Below are 23,185 nucleotides of genomic sequence, written 5' to 3' on the forward strand. Positions count from 1 at the left end.
ATGAGGCTTCAAATGACAAAAAAATAGTAGTCAGTATGGTATATATGATATATAACAAACCTTGTATTGTATGAAGTTGTATGGAAAGGAGCAGCTCAGCATTCTTCTGTACATTTTTGTTTCTGTGGGCAATCCGAAAAACAGTCTAAAAGGTTGTCAAAGCCACTCGAAATAATAGCACTATTTAGGGTGAACTGTCCTCTTAAAATTGTAATGTAACAAATGTTTTCTTCTATTTTGTGATGTACATTAGATTGAAATAGCTTTTGATTGGATGGAGGCAGATCTGAATGTAAAACTGGGGTTTATTTTAAGAGAGAGGGGCTATCTTGGTTTAAGCAGACTACCGGAAGATACATTTGTGACACTTTGATTATGAATCTTGAATGAATTTTCTACTCGGATCAGTAACACACCTGTCATTTTGACAAGATGTACGTGGTGCAGAAAGTTGAGAGGGGGGATGATGGTACAGAAATCTCTTGCATTCACGAATGAATGCTCTCACACTGATCTCTACGTTAAGATGAGGACATTGTACTGCAGCTCTCCAGAGATAATGACATGGTTTTGTTTCCACTCTTTGAAAATGCCTGTATCATGTCAGCCCTGCTTTCACTGTGTGTATAGTACGTGTTTGTGTGCAGTGGAAGGGAACAGAACACATCTGGAGGAAAAAGATGGCCGGTGACCTTGTTGCGTATTAACGTCAGTGATGAAATGTGATTTACGCACTGGAAAGCGAGCGTGTTTAAGACAGATTTATACAGAGAGAGAGAGAGTGTGTGTATGTTCAGCCCGACGTCTCAGACTAGCTCTATTGTGTGTCTGCTGCTGTGTGGGTTTGCAGCTCTGGTGTCCTTGTCGTTATCTGCTGCACTAACCTGTAATTTGGCTAGATTATGAGATTAGTGTATTAGTAGGTGTAATCAATGCATACCTGGAATTATATTATTATTAGCTCACACACTCACATATACACTCATGTTAAAAGTCAGGGTCTCGTGAAGATCACAGTATAGAGTTTCTCTCTCTCTCTCTCTCTCTCTCTCTCTCTCTCTCTCTCTCTCTCTCTCTCTATATATATATATATATATATATATATATATATCTGCCATTTATCTGTTATTGGTCATAACATGAAAATAATTATTGGCTTGTTGGTACTGGCCAGAATTTTATTACATCTTTGAATATGCAAGTCGTTAATAGAGGTATTAGAACCACTCAAGAGCAATCAAATAATTGTTATAACAAAGAAAAGGTGTAAAGACTCTTCATATTTGTAGCTCTCTTATGTACTGTGCATCTCGCTCGCTGTGGTTTAAATTTGATTAACTTCTAAATGATATATATATTATTCTATTGAGCCTAACACCTTACTCTAAAACTCATTAAAATGTCAAAATGACTAATTTCAATAGATAAATCAAATTATCACAAGCATTTCTCCTGCTCTGCAGTGAATCCTGGGAAATCTGATTTAGCTGGTGTCGTACTTATTAGTATAATTTTTCAATCCAGGTGATGACAGACCTGCACTTGTTTCTGCAGACATCTTTTTTTCCATAGCCCTGAATCATTTTCTCCATCACTGCACTGCCGTCGTCTATCCCCCAACATTGATGTTGAGGCGGTGACACAACCAAAAACAGTGAAGAATTAGCACTGAAAAGGTTTGGACAGTTATTTTTGTGTCTGACATTATAGAATATCCATTTGTAGGAACTTCCATTTTAGGCGCAAAATTTATGGGAGGAGATATTAAAATTAATTGTGCAAAACGATTTACTAACAATTGTGCTTGTCAAATTTCTGGTATTTGCAGCTTTATTTAAATCTTCATAAAGAGCATGTCCTAAAGTACTTTGCCGCATCTGTTCTTTAATTTGTGCATTGTCAGTAAATCACCCTCAGAATTTTCCCCTCTTATTGCCACTTTCATGGAATTGCACTCTAATGCTAATTTGCCATTTTGTAGATCTGACCATTAGTTTCCTATTTATTTTTGAACATTAACAGAGAGCTTGGAGATGAGACAAGAAGGTAAAAAAGATCTGACAATAAATGATTTATATATATTGTTTAATTATTAATATATATTTAATCGCATTTAGCAAGGCATAGTTTTTAAAAATAAACTGAATTAATATCATTATTTTGTAATGATCCTATAAAATAGTCATTTACTTCTAGTAATGTTCAGTAATGACAGTTTCTAGAAAGAGATCTAAAATAAAGATCCAGTTCAAGTTTGTAATAAGTCTAAAGTTCACTCAAAGTTGATTCAAACTCATGCTGTTTTAAATGTATATCAAATTGGTGTAGACCGCAGTAATGAATGTATGCATTTCGTTGATTTTGAAGGAAGTTTGTAACCAGAATGTTTTGGGTCACCACTGACTTCCATAGTAGAAAAAAATACTATGGAAGTCAATGGTGGCCCAAAATAGCCTTGTTGCAAACTTCCTAAAAATATCTTCCTTTGTGTTTCTGCAAAACAACGAAAATTCATACAGATTTGGAACAACTCGAAGGGGAGTTTTCATTTTTGGGTGAACTATTCCTTTAAGTAAACCAAAATTACACTGATATATATTCATGTTTAAGTTTATTCTTGTAGGCTGTGTTGAGGGAACCACCAAGTTTTTGCACTTGCAAATCCCACTGACTCGTGGCCCGAGAGGTCAGGAGCGTTTCAGCTGAAATGTGGAAATGTGTCCTGTGGGTCTTTCACTGGCGTTGGTCTCGTTGGCAGCTGCTCCGGAGTGCTCTGACCTCTGCATACATGACCCCTGCGTGACTCTGTTGCCCTCCGGCGTCATTGCAATGGCTGCTGAAAGCCTTGCACGAGTGCTCCATGTGACCCGGCTCGGGGTGTACAGCTCCAGGGTGAACATTCACTCGCAAACACAGACAGCAGCCAACGAAACTGCTGACAGCGCTGTGATGTGATGACCCAAACACACACGCAAAAACTTACATCGAACAGGACACTTGCTTACTGTTTTAATAGGATGAGAAGAGGAGGAAGAAACAAGATTGTCAGCGTTGTGAGACAGATTTGAACCCACATCGTTTTTTTTTTTTTAGTACTGAGCTCAATTGATAAACAGTGCATTTCCCGAAGAGGGACTCATGAGGAACTGCAAGGGCTTTGTGAGCTGATGAAAAGCTAAGAATTAATGAAATAATGACAATGTAAAATTTAAATAATAAGTTCGAAATATAATGTAAATCCTCTGGGAAAATTAAAAAAAAATATTTAGGTCTAAGGGGTTTAACTGAAAAAAATGGTTGAGAATCCCTAGGCTATTACAGTATAAAAAGCTTATTTAACGTGTTCAGTAGTTTGAAGCATAAAACTGGCTTGTTCTGTTTTATATCAGTGAATATCTGCTCACTTCAAACCTTCATTCATTGGAAACGCTGACCTTACAGTTTCTGAGGAGCACTATTTATCTGAAGGACCCACTAGAGAAAAAAAAAAACGTTATCCCCTTTTCTCTCTTGGTCTTTTGTTTTTTTCCACTCGATTGATTCTCTTTTTCTCTCATGGTTTCTTTTTGTATTTTTTACGTTCTCCCTTATCAGATATATGGTTTGTAATGGAAGGTAAATAGTAAAGTTAAATCTATTCTTCATTAGCCAATTCATAGGTGTGTTTGTGCTTTATACCATTTCTTGTACTATTATTGTACACATGTTAGTTCATATTGCATTTGTGTTGTCGACTGCAGGAAGTTGAGTACTCTACTATTGGGTCTTGTTTACGCACCAGTATTGTTTTGGCAATGTGATTTTGTTACTGTGCTGCATGTGTGTTTGTATTCTCAGTAGACTATGTGTATGTTTAGTGTGCTTGTGTGTGTGTGTGTGTGTGTTAGGTTTTGCCTACACAATATCCATACAATGGTGATAAAACTTAAAATCACTTCTTCTGTGAGGACCACCCAAGCATCCTCACAAGACAGCTTAATAAAATATATGCAAAGAATGATATCATTACTTACTCACCCTAAAATATTTTGAAAAACTGTAAATGTCACATTTATCATTGTTCGTCAAATTGTTCATGGTCAGAATCAAGTCATTTTGGTTGTAATCTGTGCAGTCAGGAATTTTGATTTTAGCATCAGCTTCAAGTCAAATTTGTAATGTTTATCAACAGAAAGCAGCATGGGTTGAAAGTGATTTCATATATGGCTGTACTACTGACTTTTTACTGTATTGGCACATTGAGACATTTATCAAAATATCTTATTGCGTATTTCACAGAAGAAAGAAAGTCAAACAGGTTTGCAACAACAGGACAGTGGGCATGACACACTGTTCATTATTGGGTGAACTGTGCCTTTAAGATTAGAGGTAGGACATTGAAAGCATTATTACCTCAGCATAAAACCAACACTAGTCCCGTCATTACAGAAAAAGCGCAGATGGAGTAACTGTAACGTAGCCACATCAGAATTTAGTCTGTAGGTGAGAGACTGCAGAGACTTTGACAGATTGTTCATCCAAGAGTGCTTTGAAGCTTCATTTGAAGCATGTGGTGCACACACACAAACACACACTCCTGTCTAACCACTGCAACATTTTTTGACAGTTTCAAAAAAGACACATCGATGTCTTCTTTTCTCACTCTGTCACGCACACGCACACATGCACCAGTTCAGTCGGTAATAGATTGACTGCGCAGGTCACGTCCTGCATAAGAATAGCTGCCAGCCCCCCTCCTCCCTCATCTGTGCTAATCTGCTTCTCCTGTGGAGAGATAAAGACCCAAATTCTTCCTCTCATCTTCCTGCCGCTCAATTTTGTCCTCTAATGATGTCCTCTCTCGTTCTCCTTCCCTCTCTTTCCGCCCACTCTCTCTTCCTCCTCTCTATTTCCACTTAAACGACTAGAGGAATAAGGCAGGATATTGATTTACGTGTGCATAGATTTGCTCACGTGGATGCAGAGAGTGATGAGTGGAGCATCCATTTGACTTCTTTTATACAACATGTAATGGAGTTTCCGATGCATTTAATTTGCATAAAGTGACATATTTTCACCTTAAAGTGGGAAATATTGCAGGATGGATGTCAGGTTGTCTGGAATTGTGAAGAAGTTAATAAGACACATGAAGAAAATGAAGGTTTTGTTTCCTGACTGAATGTGAATCTGGCTTTCTGTTTCTGGAGTGTTTTAGGGGGGTCGTCGGCATGAGAAATCCCTGCTGCTCCTGCTGTCTTTATAGTTCAGAGTGTTCTTTTCCACATATCACACCTCAAATAAAGCATGAGAGATCAGATAAACCCTCCCTGAGACTGTATTGCACAGACGTGTCCTGCCGTCAGATCTCTTAAAGGCTTGTGATTGAATCTGTGGGTGCGTGTTTGCCATACATAGATTTTTTTTTTTTGGACAGATTTGGACCAGTTTACAGATTTTATTTGTTGATTTTGTTAAAATAATCTCTAACACTAACATGAAAATCCTGTCATTCTACTCTTGCATGTTGTTTCAAATCAGCAGGATGTTAATGGCTCTGAAAATCGTGTTGGACAACAGGAGGCCTTTGAGTCAAATAGGATAAAAACCAGTGACGTACAAAATACATCTTAACCATAAATGTAATTGTAAATGAATTTTGACGTTTCACAGGCGTATTTCTATAGTGTTTCACAGTTTCAGCCTGGCCTTTGTGTTTCTGAATAATCATGTCAGGCCATTCAGTGGCTTTGAACTGGCTTATTGGATCAAAACAGACAGGGCTGGTATCCCACCACAGTAACTTTAGATCCGTATTTAAAGGTTGCTGCTGAAGCTGAGGATGTTGTTCCACATGAGCTGTGTTAAAGCGTTGGAGTCATTGGCAGCATGAACCGAACCGCCCACAGCAGATGCTGATGTAGAGCAATACTTGATTAATGATTGAAGTGAGGGGAAATTATTATAGAAAGGTTTCCCGTAGTCCAAAAAAAACAAAACATGCCCTCTCGCACACCTTTTTGGGCAATAATCATTATATTTCAATTCAGCATGAAAAAACAAAGTGTTGTTGCCAGCCACATGAAAAAATAACATTTTAACGGCAAAATAAACTATCATTTTTCTGGAGGCATTGGTAGACTGTTGAAAAATGTTCATGCAGTTGGAGAGAGGTAATCAGTTATAAATGTTCTCCTAATTATTATATGCTCCACCCAAATCTTCAGTTCAATGGCTATATATGCATGTGGTTTGCAGCTAGAGAGGTTTCGCTTCGCTAAACATCCACTGATGGATATTGAGCGAAGATGTGATTTTGATGTAGGTAATCTATGTATATGTGTATAATTGTTTGTTATCTTTGTTTGTGTGTAGACTTCTTGAAGAGGCAGTTGGAGCAGTATGTGCGGAAGCTGGAGGTTCCTGTCAGGGTGGTACGGATGGAGCAGCGCTCGGGCCTGATTCGCGCTCGGTTGAAGGGGGCGTCCATCTCCACAGGTCAGGTGATTACCTTCCTGGATGCCCACTGTGAATGCACCACCGGCTGGCTGGAGCCTCTGCTCGCTCGCATCAAAATCGACAAGTAAGTACTTTCAACATTGTAACCCTAGGGTCCAAAGCTGACTTTTCTACCCTAGTATGCGCTGCTGGATACACTGGATATGTGATATAATAGTACGTGGCATCTATTTTTGTGAATAAACTGTACAAAATGATCATGTAAATTACGCAGGGTAAAATAATAGGTGTGTTCGACTTGAAGCAGCGCTGCAGCGATTAATCAGTGTATGACATCAAAGCGCTGCAAGACGGATACACATAATGCATTGCAAATTTAAATTAGAGATAGTTCAGTTAGATGTTTTTAATTTAATGTTACATGTTTTGTAATGTTTTTTTGCGGTTAAAGGGTGGACATTTTGTTTATTTCGCATTGTATTCAGCAATCGAGGTATCACAAAAAAAGCTGGAGGGACTGGTATGCATTTTTAATTTAGAGGATAAATCTCCATAGACACATAGAAACACAGTGACAGTGGATAACATCATATCTGTGTGGGTGGGTGTGTTTTGGTCTGCACCAATAGTACACTAACCAGATGTGATGTTCTTCAGTCTGGCGTCTCCTCAAAACTGAGTGTGCATGTTCAAAGATATAATAGACTCTGACTAATATGTCACTCACTTACAAATGTAGAGTGTGAGGTATTTATATGTGATGTCGCAAGATTATAATTTTTTCCCCTCTTCTGAATTACTGTTAGTTGTCTAGTTGGGAAATAGCATTCCGCTAGTGGGTTTATGGCTCAGATATATATGCGGTCACAAACACAAAAAAAATGTTACACCCAGCACATGCCTTTCATTTCATTTCTGCAATTTGTGGTGGAACATAAAAACAAACCAGTCATTTTCGCACACACTTTCTTTTCCGCCCTTTTGGCATGTTGGTTTGCAGTGAGCGGAGCGATCAATAGCTTTTAGAGTTTTTCTTTTTTTCTCAGGCCTTTATTACATTTTTGTAGTTGGGTTTCACCTTAGGCTGCATTTGTGTCTGAAATGGAGGACTTGTAGGGTATAGAAACATGAACTAACTTTCATCTGATTTTGATTCTTTGAAGATATATGCAGAGTGTTTCTCCCCTCTTCTAAACATGCGCACATGCTCACATACACATGCTGATTCTCTGTGTTGTCTTGCCTCGGGCGGCCTGTTGGGGCATCATTAGCAGATGAAGCTTCAGTCTGCTGAATTTAGGAAAAGAAAGTATGCCTGCGGTGCCTGTGTGTGTGTGTGTGTGTGTGAGAGTGTGCGCAATCCATCCTCATCGCCTGGGTTAGCATCACAGTGGGCTGCTTGGAGTTGATTGATGACACAAGTTTAGAGAGACGTCCCTCTGATTTGTGTCTGCATCTGTTTGAGAGATGTTCTGTGGCGGATAAAACTCATTCTTTCAGGTAGATGAGGTCAAAGCAGCGTATTGCTAATATCACTTGTGTGCGTGTGTTTCACAGGAAAACCGTGGTGTGTCCCATCATTGACGTGATCAGCGATGACACGTTTGAGTACATGGCAGGCTCTGATATGACATATGGTGGCTTCAACTGGAAGCTGAACTTCCGCTGGTATCCGGTACCACAGAGAGAGATGGATCGCAGAAAAGGAGACAGAACGCTGCCTGTCAGGTAACAAACTCAAATGTGTATCATTCAGTTAGATGAGTGAATCAGAATTAAATAGCTGTGATAAAACTTACCGGTACTAAACAACTTAACTTGTCTTAAAAGGACAGCTCACCTAAAAATGAAAGTTCTGTTTACTCACCCTGGTGTCATTCCAAACGTTTAGGATTTTAGGGTTTCCTCAAAACAAATGGGAAAATAAAGACAAAGACATTTCTATTGTTACAAAAAATGCTTTTCAAATAAAAGCATATTTGTTCATCATACAAGCTTAAAAAAGGCATAGTTCACTCAAAACTGAAAATACTGTCATTACTTAAGCGTACGTCGTTCCAAACCTGTAAGACCTTTGCTCATCTTCAGAACACAATGATATTTTTGATGAAATCCAAGAGCTTTCTGACCCTGCATAGACCGCAAAGGAACTATCACATTAATGTAATGAAGCTAGGAGAATACTTATTTTTTGCATGAAGAAAACTAAAATAACATCTTTATTCAAGAGCTACTTCTCTTCTGTGTCAGTCTTTGACATGCTTTCACATGAGTACCATAAAGCAGTTGCGTTGCTGTGTATACTGGATGAGAAAGCTCTTAGATTTCCGAACATGAAAATCTTACAGGTTGAGAACAACAGGAGTAATTAATGACAGAATTTTCAGTTTTGGGTGAACAATCTGTTTAAGCAGCACATATTTAATAAATATTTCACAAGAATAAATTACATTTTATAATACAGAGAATGGAACATTTGTGTATTAAACTAATAGTAATGCTAACAGTTTTTTTTAACTGTATTTTTGATCAAATAAATTCAGCCTTGGTGAGCAATGTAGGACTACTGTTATAAATGTATTGTTGTACTGTTATTAATCTTATTAGTTAGTTAATGAACTAACCAATGTGGTAAATCTTTATTTTGACATATTGTTTCCACATTTTTGAACTAAGCAGATCAATAGTGACTGTGTACAGCACATTAGTGTTCCGTTTCGAACACAGCTTTTTTTTCAGATGCGCCACGTCACAATGAATCGCAGAGTATGTGTGTTGAACAGTAGGCAATGTAAATTCAACATTTATTTATTTTTTGCCTTTTTAAAAAGGTATTTCACAGGCAACTTAAAGCTGCGGAATATAAAACCGTTTCTCCAGCCCTGCAGCTAAACGTCGGTGTTAACACAAAGACGAGGGGAGTTTTAATCCACACCGGCACTTTGCCGAGAGGAGAGTGTGTTTACCTGCTCACCTCATAACTACAAGAACAGAGTAGCTCTTAGCCTTCCACTGCTTGATTTCTTCACAGATCCTGTTTTTCAGAGCTGCACGTTGTTTTTTTTATCAGAACGCTCTGACGCCACTCCGCTCTGTGTTTTTGTATTTTTCCCCTCACGACCCCTCGTTTACTTCGTCTCCTTTTTTACTTCAGAGCCTGGTTCTCTGCATGAAAACAACTTGAGAGCATAACAACAACAGGTTCTTACTTGAGGAAAACATGACTGTGAATAAGACGTGCTGCAGGGGATGGATGGAAGGAAAACAGGAAAGAACAGAGAGCGCCTGCTGAGGGAAATGGACGAACACGAGCAAAAAGATATTTAAAGAAGGATATGTTGTTGCCAAAATAGGCACATGTAAACATGTCATTTCTACTGAAGATCTCATTCCCCTGAGTGACACGAAACGTGCTTGTTTGTAACAGAGTCAATAGGAGAGGAAGAGCTGCTTTAATAAGATATGATCATTCCCCTGAAGGCCTGTTTTGCAATTAAACTGTGTTTTTTTTTCCTTTCTGTTTTTGCATCGTCTGTCAGGACCCCCACTATGGCAGGTGGTCTCTTCTCTATAGACAGAGATTATTTTCAGGAGATTGGCACGTACGATGCAGGCATGGACATTTGGGGAGGAGAGAACCTGGAGATCTCGTTTAGGGTCAGTCTCGCCGCTGATGTTATAATATTCAGCCACCGCAATTCCACTCGTGCATATATAGTGCGTGTAAAGTTACTGGAAATGTATTCTTACTCTGAGAAGTAATGTTTGTCCTTGTTTATCAGATTTGGCAATGTGGGGGGACGCTTGAGATCGTCACGTGCTCTCACGTCGGTCACGTGTTCCGTAAAGCCACGCCGTACACGTTCCCCGGTGGAACTGGGCAGATCATCAATAAAAACAACAGACGGCTGGCGGAGGTCTGGATGGATGAGTTCAAGAACTTCTTCTACATCATCTCACCTGGTCAGTCACATCTGCACATCTACACATCTGCAACATAAACAGATACACAGTTAAGTTTGAACATTCAGAAATGCAAACACTGCATGCTATTTCAGTCTATATAGGCGAGTAGTGTATATGACCGGTAGTGCGAATATATAACACACTACCGGTCAAAATGCTGAGGTTTGGAACAATAGCATTTTTAATGTTGTTTAAAGAATTCTGTTCTGCGCAATAAGCCTGCATTTATTTGATTCAAAGTATCAAAAATATATCAAATATATTTATTTGCCTGTATTGTAAAATGTAATTTATTCCTGTGGTTTTAAAGCTACATTTTTAGCAATTTGTATTTAATAGTTCAACTGTTTTGCTGTATTTTGGATCAAATAAATACAGGCTTGTTGAGTAGAAGAGAATTTGTAAAAAAAAAAAAAAAAAAAAAGAAAAAACTTACTGTTCAAAACAATTTGGCTTAATACAACATATAATGTACAGTGTAGTCATACTTCATGCAGGTTTTTGAATGCAGACACAAATGTTTATAAACAGTTCCCATTACTTCTATGCGCACTAGCATTACTCTGGCAGTAACCAAACCTATTTTTGAGGAAAATAATAATGACTAGGGATGCCTAATTATTAAAAAATCATGATAACAATTTTTTGGTCAATATTAAACATGATTATCGGAGAGCAAATTGCCAGAAATGGTATACGGGTATTACAGTATTTCAGTAAAAAGCTATGTTAATTTACAATAATGACATATGATTATAGATAATGATAGAATTTTTTTCATTCTCAATTCTACAATTTATATACAAAAAGCTGAAAAAATAATACTAATGTAAGTAGAAAATTAAATATCAAGCACATCCCATAGTAAAACAAAAACAATTATTTTATGACAATTATGGAGGGCCAAAAGAGCACTGCAGTTAATAAAAGGAGTGCTGGATTTATAACACAAGACAAAATGTGGGCATTGTTACGAAATGAAATGCAGCACAATAATCGTTCTATCTGGATAATCTTGTTTTCATAATCGTTTTAAGCCAAAAAATCCAAAAAAGCTTTTTCTTTGTGGCAACAATAAGAATGTAACATTTACTTGTTTTATGTTATGAATTGCACTTTGACTCATTTCACTCATACAACACATGCCATCAATGTTTTGGGAGACAGGATATAGCAGGACACAATATTGGCAATTTTTGAAATAACATTTCCTTATCTTCTCTCAGTCTCGTCTCTTTGCCTTTCTCTGTTTTGATGTCTTTCTACGACTATCTCGATGTCTGTCTCTTTAATGGGGTGTGTGTGTGTGTGTGTATTGTCAGCGCTCTTGGGCACTGGAGCCGTATTGACTCAGAAGGAGATGTTGGATAATAGATATTAATGTCACTGTCAATAGTGTCCAATGCTGCTCAGAGCTATCTGTGTGACTGTGTGCGTATCGTGTTATTCTTTCCCTCCTCTACACAATTGCCTTTGTATACTCTCTCTTTATTGTTAGGACTGAAAGGCAAGCATCTGGACAAAAAACCCTAACCTTCAGTATCAAACTTCAGCCTGTAGCTTGTCCTTTAGCATTTGTGCTACAAATATGAATGACAACACAAGTCAGGATGTTTGTGGAGGAGAAGTGTATTATTATATTTGTAAGCGATCAGGCTTGCAGGCATTTGTCTGGGGAACAATAAAACAGTTACACTGAAATAGAGCTCTAGTCTCCAGTATGCAGTATACATGTATGGTATACAGTTGTTGTCCTCTGAAGAAAATATGTTTTGCAAAATTAAATTTAATATGTATCTGAGTGGACAAAAAAGTAATGTTGATGAAGTTTAAAATAAAAATCAAATCTTTAAAGATTTCATAAATATTTTGATGCATGTCTTTCACTCTGTTTTGTGTTATTTATATAGTATTAAAATTATATATTCTAAATAAAAATTTAGTTATGCTAGTATTTATATTAATCTCAATGATAAATAAATGAATATCTTATTTCAGCTTCAATTCATTTAACAAGCGAGATTCGTTTTAATTGTTTTATTTAACAATAGTAATACTATTTTGCCTATTTTGAAGTCATAAAGTCTTCATAAAACATAACTGGCAGTAATTGTGTTGAAAAGATTAATATCTATGAACTACCCCAAATGCCCCATAAACAACATAGTGAAACCTTAGCAAATCAAAAATGTTAAAGTTTATTAAGCATTTAGCATTGTCATGTGTTTGTTTGTTTCAGGTGTGACGAAAGTGGATTATGGAGACATCTCATCCAGAACATCCCTGAGACAGAGACTGCAGTGTAAGCCGTTCTCCTGGTACCTAGAAAATGTCTACCCGGACTCCCAGATACCACGCCACTACTACTCGCTCGGAGAGGTCCGTATCGCTCTCTCACACACGCACACTCATGCTGATAGCAAAAAAAAGGGAAATCACTGCCTGGTGTGATAAACACATTTCTGTGTGCGTGTATGTGTTAAAGAAGCGCAGGTGTGAATTAGCCAGGGACGCTCTTTTTCTCGGGGTTGACTGTGTCACAGGAATTGATTGTTTTTTGGGTTTTTTTTCATTCCAGTCACTGTGTTCAGGAAATGAGAGACATTTATTCTCTCCTGGTCTGCTCTCCCTCTGTCATCGTCTTGTTTCCTGTTCTGTCTCTCACCCTTTCGTTCCATCTGTCCATCGCTGCCTCTCTCTTTTTCAGACGTTCTTATGAATAAAACATGCGTGTCATCTCTGATGTCTGAAACTCGCTCAGAACGGAGTCTGTCTGTACTTCTGACTGGTTAAGGCTCTATCTTCCTTGTGCTGTCTATGGTTCATTCCCTTTTAGCTCATCTTTGTCTCTCCTCGCCACTGATGGTGACATTGTAAGGTGTAAGAAAGGACACAGACAGAATAATACATGGAGGATATGACGTCACAATAAAGTTCCATGTGTAGCCAGTCAAAAGTTTAGGTTTTGTTCGACTTGGCTGCATTTATTTTCTTAAAAATACAGTAATACAGTATTGTATGACAATGTTATAAAATATTAGAATTATTTTAATAGATTTGAAATGTAATTAATTCTTGTGACATTACTCCAGATATTGCTCCACTCTTCAATGTCACATGATCTTTCAGAAATCATTCAGATTCTGCTATTCATTGGCAATGTTGAAAACCGTTGTACTGCATAATATTTCTATGGAAACCATGCTACTTTTCTCAGGATTCTTTGATCAATTGAATGTTCAGTAGTACAGGATTCAATTGAAATAGAATGTTTCTGTAACAGTGTAAAAGACTTTAATTTCCTATGATCAATGTAATGCATTCTTGCTAAATGAAAGTATTCGTTTCTTTTAACAAGAAATCTTACAGATACCAAGCTTTTGAACGGTGGTGCATGAAAAGGTTTAATAGCTAGCACAATGATATAAAGCAGTAAGAGAGACTGGGTAAAATCCCAAGATCGATCTTTCACTCCATGCCTTCTTTTTTGTATCTGACTGAAAATGTATTAGTGCGGTGCTTCCTGTCATTGCATTCTGCTGAACGAACTCACTCAACTTGATACTGTGGACCCTTATGTTTATTTTTCATGTATTATTTTTGCAGAAGAGTTACTTGTATGAAGAAGCATTAACAGAGACAGTAAGGATATTACAGTATCAAGTGAAAATAACATAATGAATCCGAATAAAATGCGATCAAAATAGTAGTCTTAACCGTTTAAGAATCTGAAGTGCAGTTATTTTGAATTTGAATGACTGTAAAACCTTTTGAAAAAGGGTCTGAGCATTACAATCAGTATAACAGAATTATTTAAACAGACAAATATTAAATCAGCATTTGCATGAAACACTGGCTAAATATAATAGCAGTGAAGCTGTTAAATGTGTTTGTCGTGGTTTAAGCCCCACTGATCTTGATGTTTGTGTAAGTCAGTGTTTTGGATGAAAGCAGCGAGCTGTCTTGTCTTTCATCTGCTGTCTTTCATCAAGTACACATTTATGTGTGTATGTGTGTGTTTGTGTATTTGATTGGCACAGTTGTCTCTTAGTTCGTCGATACTCCCCCCTGGTGTGCGATAAGCTTTGGGTAATTAACCATGTTTGACACTCAGACAGAGACGTGACTGTTTATTCATGCAGGAGAGCTGCTTGAGTGTGTCTAATCTATTTGTGTGATCTGTCCAATTGCAGATCCGTAATGTGGAGACTAACCAGTGTCTGGATAACATGGCCAGGAAAGAGAATGAAAAAGTGGGCATTTTCAACTGTCATGGCATGGGCGGCAACCAGGTCATCTTTCTCATTTTTAAAACAAACTTTGTTAGAGTTATCCTGTTGATGCCTGACATGTATGACACTGAGGTATTGTGACCTTTTCCGCACCGTTTAGGTTTTCTCGTACACAGCCAATAAAGAGATCCGGACTGATGACCTCTGTTTGGATGTGTCCAAACTCAATGGTCCCGTTATGATGCTCAAGTGCCATCACTTGAAAGGCAACCAGCTTTGGGAATATGACCCTGTGGTAAGTGTTTCATTGTGAAACAGATCCCGATTACTGTTCTATGTGGCAAGCATTACACCAGGATAAAATACACAATACTTTCCGGGACACACCAAGCTGACGGTCGGCCGTCGGCTCTCGTCTGGCTGACGGCGAGCAATGGTTGGGCTAGTCGGTTTGGTGTGTTCCACTCGACGATTCTCAGCACCTCTCGTTGGCCCGATTCACGATGTTGATATTCGAAATTCTACTCAAGGCCTGCTTTGTTTACATTCCATATACCTGTTTTTCTCTCATATATGGAATGATGAATTTTTACTATCGATAGCTGCTGATAGAGACAGCTAACTCATTTCATGCAGGGGCAGAATGCATGTGTTAAGTTTGCTGTTGGCTGTAATCTGTGCATTGTGTTTGAGCTCGGCTTTTTTGTCTGACGCGAAGCGAAAACACTCTTGGTTTTCGTCGCTGCTGGTTGGTTGGCATCATCTTGGTGTGTCCTGGCAGTTCCCCCATGGGAGAAATTGCGACCGCATTCTCCCCAGTAGAAATCCATCAATAGTTTCCATCATCAGGCCCTTAGAATAGTCCTATCTTTTCCCCTCCTTACAGCACCTGTGTCCTGGTCTTAAAAGACCGAAATTGCAAGCTAATCTTATCTGCATAAATTGACATGCTTCTGGAGGGCTACCTTCCTGCAGACTTCAATTTCAGCCCTGGTCCAAGATTCTTGCCAAGTAATCCTACAGATCTTAATTGGATGGTTGGCTCGCTCAGGTTCGTTTGATTAGGATTTGAGCTAAATTCTGCAGGATAGGGGTCCTCCAGAAGCAGGGTTGGCTAACCCGGTAAAAAACCTTGCTTGATGAGCATGCCTGAAATGGTTGTTAAAAGACTGATTTTGACAACTTTGGTATTAATTATACAGAAAAATGAATGTGAATTTTAACAAAAATACAAGCTCATGCTTTTAATCTCCTCTTTAATGCCTTCCCCCTTGACTTCCACTGCAGGTCAAATATTGTAAATATTTGTTTTTACAAACATGGACAAGTGAAAATTGCTCCTTGTGGTAATCAAAAACTTGGCCCAGATGTTGCTGTCAGAGCTTAATTCGTTTTGAATCCAGAATACTCCCTGAATTTATCCAGGACAAGCCCCCAATCCAAATCTGTCCAATCCTGATCTTGGAGAGTCTCCTTCCTGCAGAGTTTAGTTTCAGCCTGCTTCAGCACACCCCTTTAGATATTCTAGTATTCCCGAAGACCTTGATTAGCATGCTCGATTACTTAGGATTTCAGCTAAATTCTACAGTGGTCCCCCAAGAGCAGGCTTAGCTACCCCCTTTGCCTGATAAGCATGAAGATTAGATTCCTAAAATACCTAAAAGGACGGATTTTGACAACTTTACAGTTAAGACACACATTTTTGATAGATTATACAGAAGAAATAGTGTTTTAACAAAAATAAAAGCTTATGCTTTTAATCTGTTTTTTTTTTTTATTTAATGTCTTTCCCCTCAACTTTCCCTGCAAGTCAGATATTGTAAATATTTGTTTTTACAAACTGAAAAACATTGTTGGTTGTGGTAATTAAAAACATGCCCCAGATGTTGTTGATTGAACATAATTTGTTTTGAATCCAAAATACTCCCTGAACATGTTTTATGTAATCCAGTTCTGTCCAATCCTGCTCCTGGACCGTCACCTTCCTGTAGCTCTGCTCCATCACACCTGCCTAGATGTTTTCGAGTAATCCTGAAGACCTTGATTAGCTATTTAAGACTAAGTTGTTTAGAATTAGAGTAGACCAGGGGTGTCCAATCCTACTCCTGAAGGGTCACTTTCCTGCAGAGTTTAGCTCCAACACACCTGCCTGTAAGTTTCCAGTGATTCTGAAGACCTTGATTACCTGGTTAAAGTGTGATTAATTCGGGATAGAGCTGAACTCTTGGAAGATGGCCCTTCAGGAGCAGGAATTGGACACCTCTGGAGTACGAGTAAAATTCAGTAGGTCCTCAAGTAGATCTAATCGTTTTGCACATTTTGCACCATTCTCTCATGCATGCATGCATGTTTGCAAATGTGCTTTTGACTTTTCATTTTCACCTCAAGGGTCTCAATGGCCTCATATATGTCATACAACATCAAAGACAGCCAGCTAACCCTTTAAAGCTGTCTGTCTGCAGGGTGCCCACTCATCCTTCTTTCATAATGTATGTGCATGAACATACACCCCCGTGGCTTCCCATATAAATGCTGTTGAAGGGATGCTAGTTTAGTTAGATTAAATCACCTTTCTTGTCAATCTTAAAACTACATCACAACGCACCTTCAGGCCTGAGGAGAGTGAATTAGCCGAGGGGAGGAATAGGAAGATTGCTTTTTGCAATCCTCTGCTGTTGGCTTAAAGAGATGCCTGTTACTCCAAAGCCTCCTCCTCCTCCTCCTCCTCCTCCCCCTTCTCGCCCCAGATTCGAAGCCCCCACCACGCTGGCCTGGTGCCCGGAGAGACGGAAGGCTGCACAGAATAGAGAACTCGAGCAGAGACTTTCCACTGTCAGATAAAGGTTCTGTTTTTCTCGTGGGGAGAGAGAGACAGACAGAGTGGAAGGAAGGGAGATTCACAGTGAGCGCGATCAGGAAATCTCTTGCCAACGAGAGCACCTCTCCTGCATGCATTACCATACATTACCTCCGCAAGCTCATCGACGTGTGTGTGCGCGCCCTCACACCTTACACTGTGTGTCTTATAGGTACCACCGCTATCCTAATTGTATCTGTGCGGCTTAATGCTTCCCGCTAGACTGAAACTCTAGAGCACTTCGCTCACCTAAGGCCCATTACACACACTCACACACATGCTCCTCTGTAAAGCAATCCCTGCGCATCGACAATTTGTCTCTGCCCTGGAGCGCACAGGTTGTCCAGTCGTGCGTGTATAGCGCAGAGTGGCATACTGCTTACTATCAGTAATATTATATTACACTATAAATACTGAGTATAGGAATACCTGGATGACCTACTACGTTTGCCTGAATTAGCAGCTCACAGCATGGGATCCCACAATGCAGTGCAGTCAACTTGAACTTTCCTTTCTATTGTGACACATTAAGCAGAATGTCAGACATGATCTTTAATTCTCCTTTTATGCATTTAAGAGGACTGTGAAACATTTTAGGAAAATTGGTCTAAAAATGTAAATTATTACCATTTGTTTTTCAGATTTTTACCCGCCCCTGGCAACATTTTCATTGGTTTAAAAAAGAGTTTGCGTGTATATCATGAAATTTCTTTTCATAAAATATAGGCACAATTTAATTACATTTTGTATTCATTATGTAAATATTTAAATGATATATTTATGTTAGAGCTATAAGTCGATAAAATGTTTTAATCTGATTAATTACATGATGTGTGGCTTAATTCATGAAATAAATCACAAATTACATTTGTCTGTGGAAATGTGTTTTAAATAAGAAATTTCCTTTTTTTTTATCCGTGCAATGGAAATCAGAGATAACCAAAAATAGCTTTGTTACAGTCTTCAAAATACCTTTTTGTTCTACAAAAGAAAACAATCAATTCAGGTTTGAGTAAATGACATAATTAAAAAAAAAAAAAAAAAAGAACTATTAATAACTATTCAACTATTACTTTGAAATTTTTTTAGCCCTTTTTTTTAAATAATACTCTAAATAAGAATCTAAAACTGCCGGTGGTAAATGTCTTTGATTCATTCAAACCGTCGATTCATTCAGGAATTCAGCTTCACTTTATAAATAAATGAATAAATGACATTTGATTCATCAACCCAATTCGTTTAAAATGCATGTTCATTGAGAAACTAAACACTGCTGTGTTGCTTGGAGTCTTTATAGGCGATATTTCTGTTGGCAAAACTGAGCAAAAACAGACAATATTGTGTTTAAAATATAAAACAATATAAACTTATTTACTGAACTGTTGTAAAATTATATTTGAACTGTAATAACATTATATTTGCATTTATATATTACATTATATAAAACCGCACTTGTGGAATTTAAGTACATTACATTATATATATTAAAAAAAAACCCAGCTGGGACATTTGCCCCATATCATGAATTTAAGGGTATAACTGCATTTATGGTGTAGGTACATAATATATATTAAACACCCAGTATACTGTAATATATATTTGTGTGTGTGTGTGTGTGTGTGTGTGTGTGTGTGTATATATATATATATATATCTTATTTGTAAAAAATGGCAAATAAAAAATAAAAAAACATTTTTCAATTATTTTACTCTATTACTTTTTTGAATAATCACATTTTCTGGTGATACACAGACAGTACATGTGCATAATTAAATGTGTCAATTTTCTGACAACTGCTGGGTGATGATAATTGGGTGCTATTTGTGGAATTTAACATAAAGCATAGTGAAATCCACGTGTATTATATAGCAACAATTCCGATCTAAACATAACCAGTGTTTCTGCTCTGATGCCTCACCCACAGCGCATGTCTGTCTCTCTCTTCCTGCAGAAGCTGAGCCTGGTACATGTGAACAGTAATCAGTGTTTGGATAAGGCGTCTGAAGACGACAGTCAGGTGCCCAGCGTCAGGGACTGCACCGGGGGCCGCTCGCAGCAGTGGCTGCTCCGCAACGTCACACTGCCCGAGATATTCTGAGCTCGCACGCGGACGGACAGATGGACAGACTCTCACACCATCACCGATGGAGAGAGCGTGAGAGAAAGGACTGCTTTCCTCTCGATCCTGGTGGTCTGCCTTCAAATGATCTCAAAAGAACAGAACCGCATATGTATATGAATCTCCCCATCACTCCACCTTGCAGAGGAAAAGAACGAACAATGGAGAGAAAGACTTGTGGAGAAAGAAACTTGAGTTTGATGCCGTTATCCTCCTCTTTCGAGGGGCAGCGGGCATTTTGGTTATGTTTACGAGAACGCCTCCCTTTTAGAGTATCAGTGCGCGCGCGAGTGTGTGTGTGTGTGTTTTTGTGTGTGTATGCTTGATGGGAATGCGTGAGTCACAGTGTTTTCCACAGGAGTTCTGCCCTTTTTTAATTTAAATATTTTCAAGCCTTGTAGAAATGAAGGGTATCTAGCACATGAAGGAGAGGCTGACGTGTGTCTGAGTGCATGTGTGTGCATGTGAGATTTCAAGTGTGTCACATATCAGGATGGATCTCCTTTCTGTGGACGGCTATCCGTTTGAAGCAGGGTCTCCCCCTACTGGCCAGCGACACACACACTGACCTGTCTATCAATCTTCATCTCAGCCAGTGGACTACCTACAATCAATCACCATATAGATCTATAATCAGTGCAAAAAAAAAAAAAAAAAAAAAAAAAAAAAGGCGACTGTCCGACCAGGATGTTTTTCATATCATCAGTGTTCATGTAACTTTTTTTTTTTTTACTACATCGGAGGTTGATGAGTTTTTTGGTTTCTGCATTTTTTGTGCCACGTACAAGCACTTTTCACTTGTTTGGTGTTGTTTTTTTATGTCAAGTCTGTCTCTTAAAGATATTGTAATTTAACACGCAATTTCGGGACAGTCCTGAACTTACCCTGAGTTGTTGCCTTCCTTTGGGTTCCAGCCATTCAGCTGACATGGTTCACCCATAAGCACATGGGTTAATCGGGAAGAGATGGATCATCTTCTGTCATATCATCCGACTGGACAAGGGCTCAGTCTCTGCGTACATGCAAGGGGAAAGAGCTCTTTCGTCTGATATCTTTCTTTGTTTACGTTCACTTTAAATCATTACTGACTTTCGTGTGGAATTTCTTGCATTCATCAATGCATTTGGCATCTGAAGATTCAACTGATGTTTTGATAGCCTAAAGAGATTGTCCTGCATTTCATTCATCTGATTTTATTTTCAAATGGTCTACAATTTCATTTGAGCTTTGATGGTTGAAGATGGTTGGAAAAAGAAATTCAACCCCTCTGTTTTGAGATTTGTCATGTGGAATGGGGATATTTTTCCCTTTAACTCTTGACCCTGTCTAAATACTTCAAATGATCTGTACTCTTTATTTTTTTTTCATGGTCATTAGTCCAGAAAATATGTCATTGTGTACCAAAAAATATAACATTCTAAATTGTTTCGATTTTATATTCTAAAACAAAAGATTATAAAAAAGATAAGAAAAGGTCAAATATTAGTTTCTAAATTGTAAGATTTTAAATGCACATTAGAGATGAGATTAAAACAATTCAACACTCTAAACATAGATTCAAAATTTAAAAAAAAAAATCTAGATTCTGAAAAAATAGTCTACATAAAAAAAGATTTTCTTAGTTTTTTTTAATTGTGCGATTTTGAATTGTAAGACTGTACGTACAGATTCTAGACTCTGAAAAAGATTGAAATGGTCTGATTCAAAGTGATTCTAGATTGTAAATAAAAGGGCGGTTTCATTGCAGAGGTTGGATGAGGATCTTGAAAGTATTTGGACAGGGCCTCAAGATCATGTGTAGAGATGTGTGAGTGTGAACAAGTGTGTGTGTGTGTGTGTGTGTGCGTTTATAATTGTCAAAGGGATGTCTTTTGTTTTTGTGTTTTTTGTTGAATTGATGAGGGTCTGGCCTGCTGATTGGTGGGTTAGAGAGCCCTGTGTTGAGATGATCCACAGGCTGGAGAAATAAACCACAGAAAGTTTACAGTCCAACTTCTCTGTTAGCCTGTATGATCTTTGCTCATGTGCACACATTCAGTTTCATGGTTAAAGAAAGTTCTAAGAACTGCAGTTGGTTTTAGTTCCACAGTGATGGTTAATAGGTCGCTATTGCACAACGTGGCACCACGCGGGGTTAAGCTATTGTGCTGGATTTTGTATTCTCAGGCGTAGACATTATAAACAAAATCGTAACTTTTATATTTCTTGAGCAAGGGCGAGGTTCGAGTTTCATGGTTATAGTTTTGCCTTGCTTTGGTTTATCGCTTGATACTGAACACTAAGATATCAGACCCCTGCACTCACGACACTAAAGCGCTCACAAGAACACTTGCAGTTTACTCTAAAGATCTAATTAGCCAGTATTTCCCTTAGAAAAATATCAAATTGGAGAAACTCATTAAAACATATTGTATTTAATATTTACTTAAAACGTACTGTGAAAATCTTTTTCATCTTTTAAAACTGCTGATTGTTCTCAGCAGTGCTTCACTTGTGTTCCGAGGCAGAATAAAAGACTGACTGGTGTAATGAATGGTCACGTGGCGCTCATTCGGTGCCTTTAAAATGTACAGTCATTTTAATATACAACAATTTACAGTGTGTTTAGCATTTTCTTATATTGGTCATGCAAGCATTATCACATGCTAATGTGTCAGGTTTCATAATGAGTGAGCAATATGCTTTATTTATATAATTGCACTTATTAAATTTAAAAAAGGGTTTGAGCACATTGGAACTCGGCTACAGAACCATCATAGGGATTTAGAAAAGTATTACACCATTCCATCTTTAAACAGTTTTTTCATTAAAATTAGTTTTCTTTTGATGTGATAAAAATAGGCAAAAAAACGGAATACTGGAATCTCACAAACAAAAGCCTCGCAAAGCAAAGCCGCACGTCTACTGCTCATTTAACAGATGACAGACTCAGCGATCAGGCCTTCTCACATTCACTCACACTGCACCCGAGATAGAGAGATAGTCAATAGCTTGGTTCAGAGTAATTGAGCAAGAGTGAAGGCAATCGATTTCAATCCCACCTCAATCCTTTCTGAGGTGGCGCGATTTATAGCTCTCTGATATGACGGTGTGAAGAATGGCAGAGAAAGTGTGGACTCATCAGAGGGCATCTGGGGCCAGATAAATCTCGAGCTCGCGATCATCGCCAATTAATCAGTCAAAAAAAGTTAATTCCGGTCCTCAACTTAGACTATTTAAAGGCGTCGTGAGACGAGATATCAAAATCAAAAGTTCTTTGATCTTCTTCGCTTTCTCTGAACTTTCCTGTTAGTCTAAAACAGCCGCTCTACTTTACGACGCGATAGCGTGAATAAACAACCGCCTCTACGGATCAACGTCTTCTACTTCCGTCTTTTTAGCCCCGCCCACCGATTTGCGCGTGCAGCGTGACCACAGCGACAACGCAGGAACCAAACAACAAAATTTAATAAACTTTGTATTTAATGAATATTTAATTACAGACCCTTTCAGTAAGGACTCTGTTTATTTCACTTCACCGCTAATTTGTTTACAACAAACCGAAAGACGATGCTGCGCCGCCCATACTGGATATGT

General features: G+C 38.2%; 1 protein-coding gene across 3 annotated transcripts in view; it reads left to right on the forward strand.

Annotated features, from left to right (window-relative positions):
* Positions 1-21,601, forward strand: part of galnt1 (UDP-N-acetyl-alpha-D-galactosamine:polypeptide N-acetylgalactosaminyltransferase 1) — a 79,468-nt gene extending 57,867 nt beyond the window's left edge. For all 3 annotated transcript variants that reach the window (XM_043261124.1, XM_043261123.1, XM_043261125.1), the window contains 8 exons: positions 6,352-6,559; positions 7,993-8,163; positions 9,975-10,092; positions 10,218-10,398; positions 12,641-12,780; positions 14,595-14,693; positions 14,794-14,928; positions 19,442-21,601. In XM_043261124.1, the coding sequence (XP_043117059.1) occupies positions 6,352-6,559; positions 7,993-8,163; positions 9,975-10,092; positions 10,218-10,398; positions 12,641-12,780; positions 14,595-14,693; positions 14,794-14,928; positions 19,442-19,588 (1,199 nt within the window). In that variant the 3' untranslated portion in view covers positions 19,589-21,601. The remainder of the gene's footprint in view (positions 1-6,351; positions 6,560-7,992; positions 8,164-9,974; positions 10,093-10,217; positions 10,399-12,640; positions 12,781-14,594; positions 14,694-14,793; positions 14,929-19,441) is intronic.
* The last annotated feature ends 1,584 nt before the right edge of the window (positions 21,602-23,185 follow it).

Source organism: Puntigrus tetrazona, chromosome 16 (assembly GCF_018831695.1).
Source record: "Puntigrus tetrazona isolate hp1 chromosome 16, ASM1883169v1, whole genome shotgun sequence".
NCBI lineage: Eukaryota > Metazoa > Chordata > Actinopteri > Cypriniformes > Cyprinidae > Puntigrus > Puntigrus tetrazona.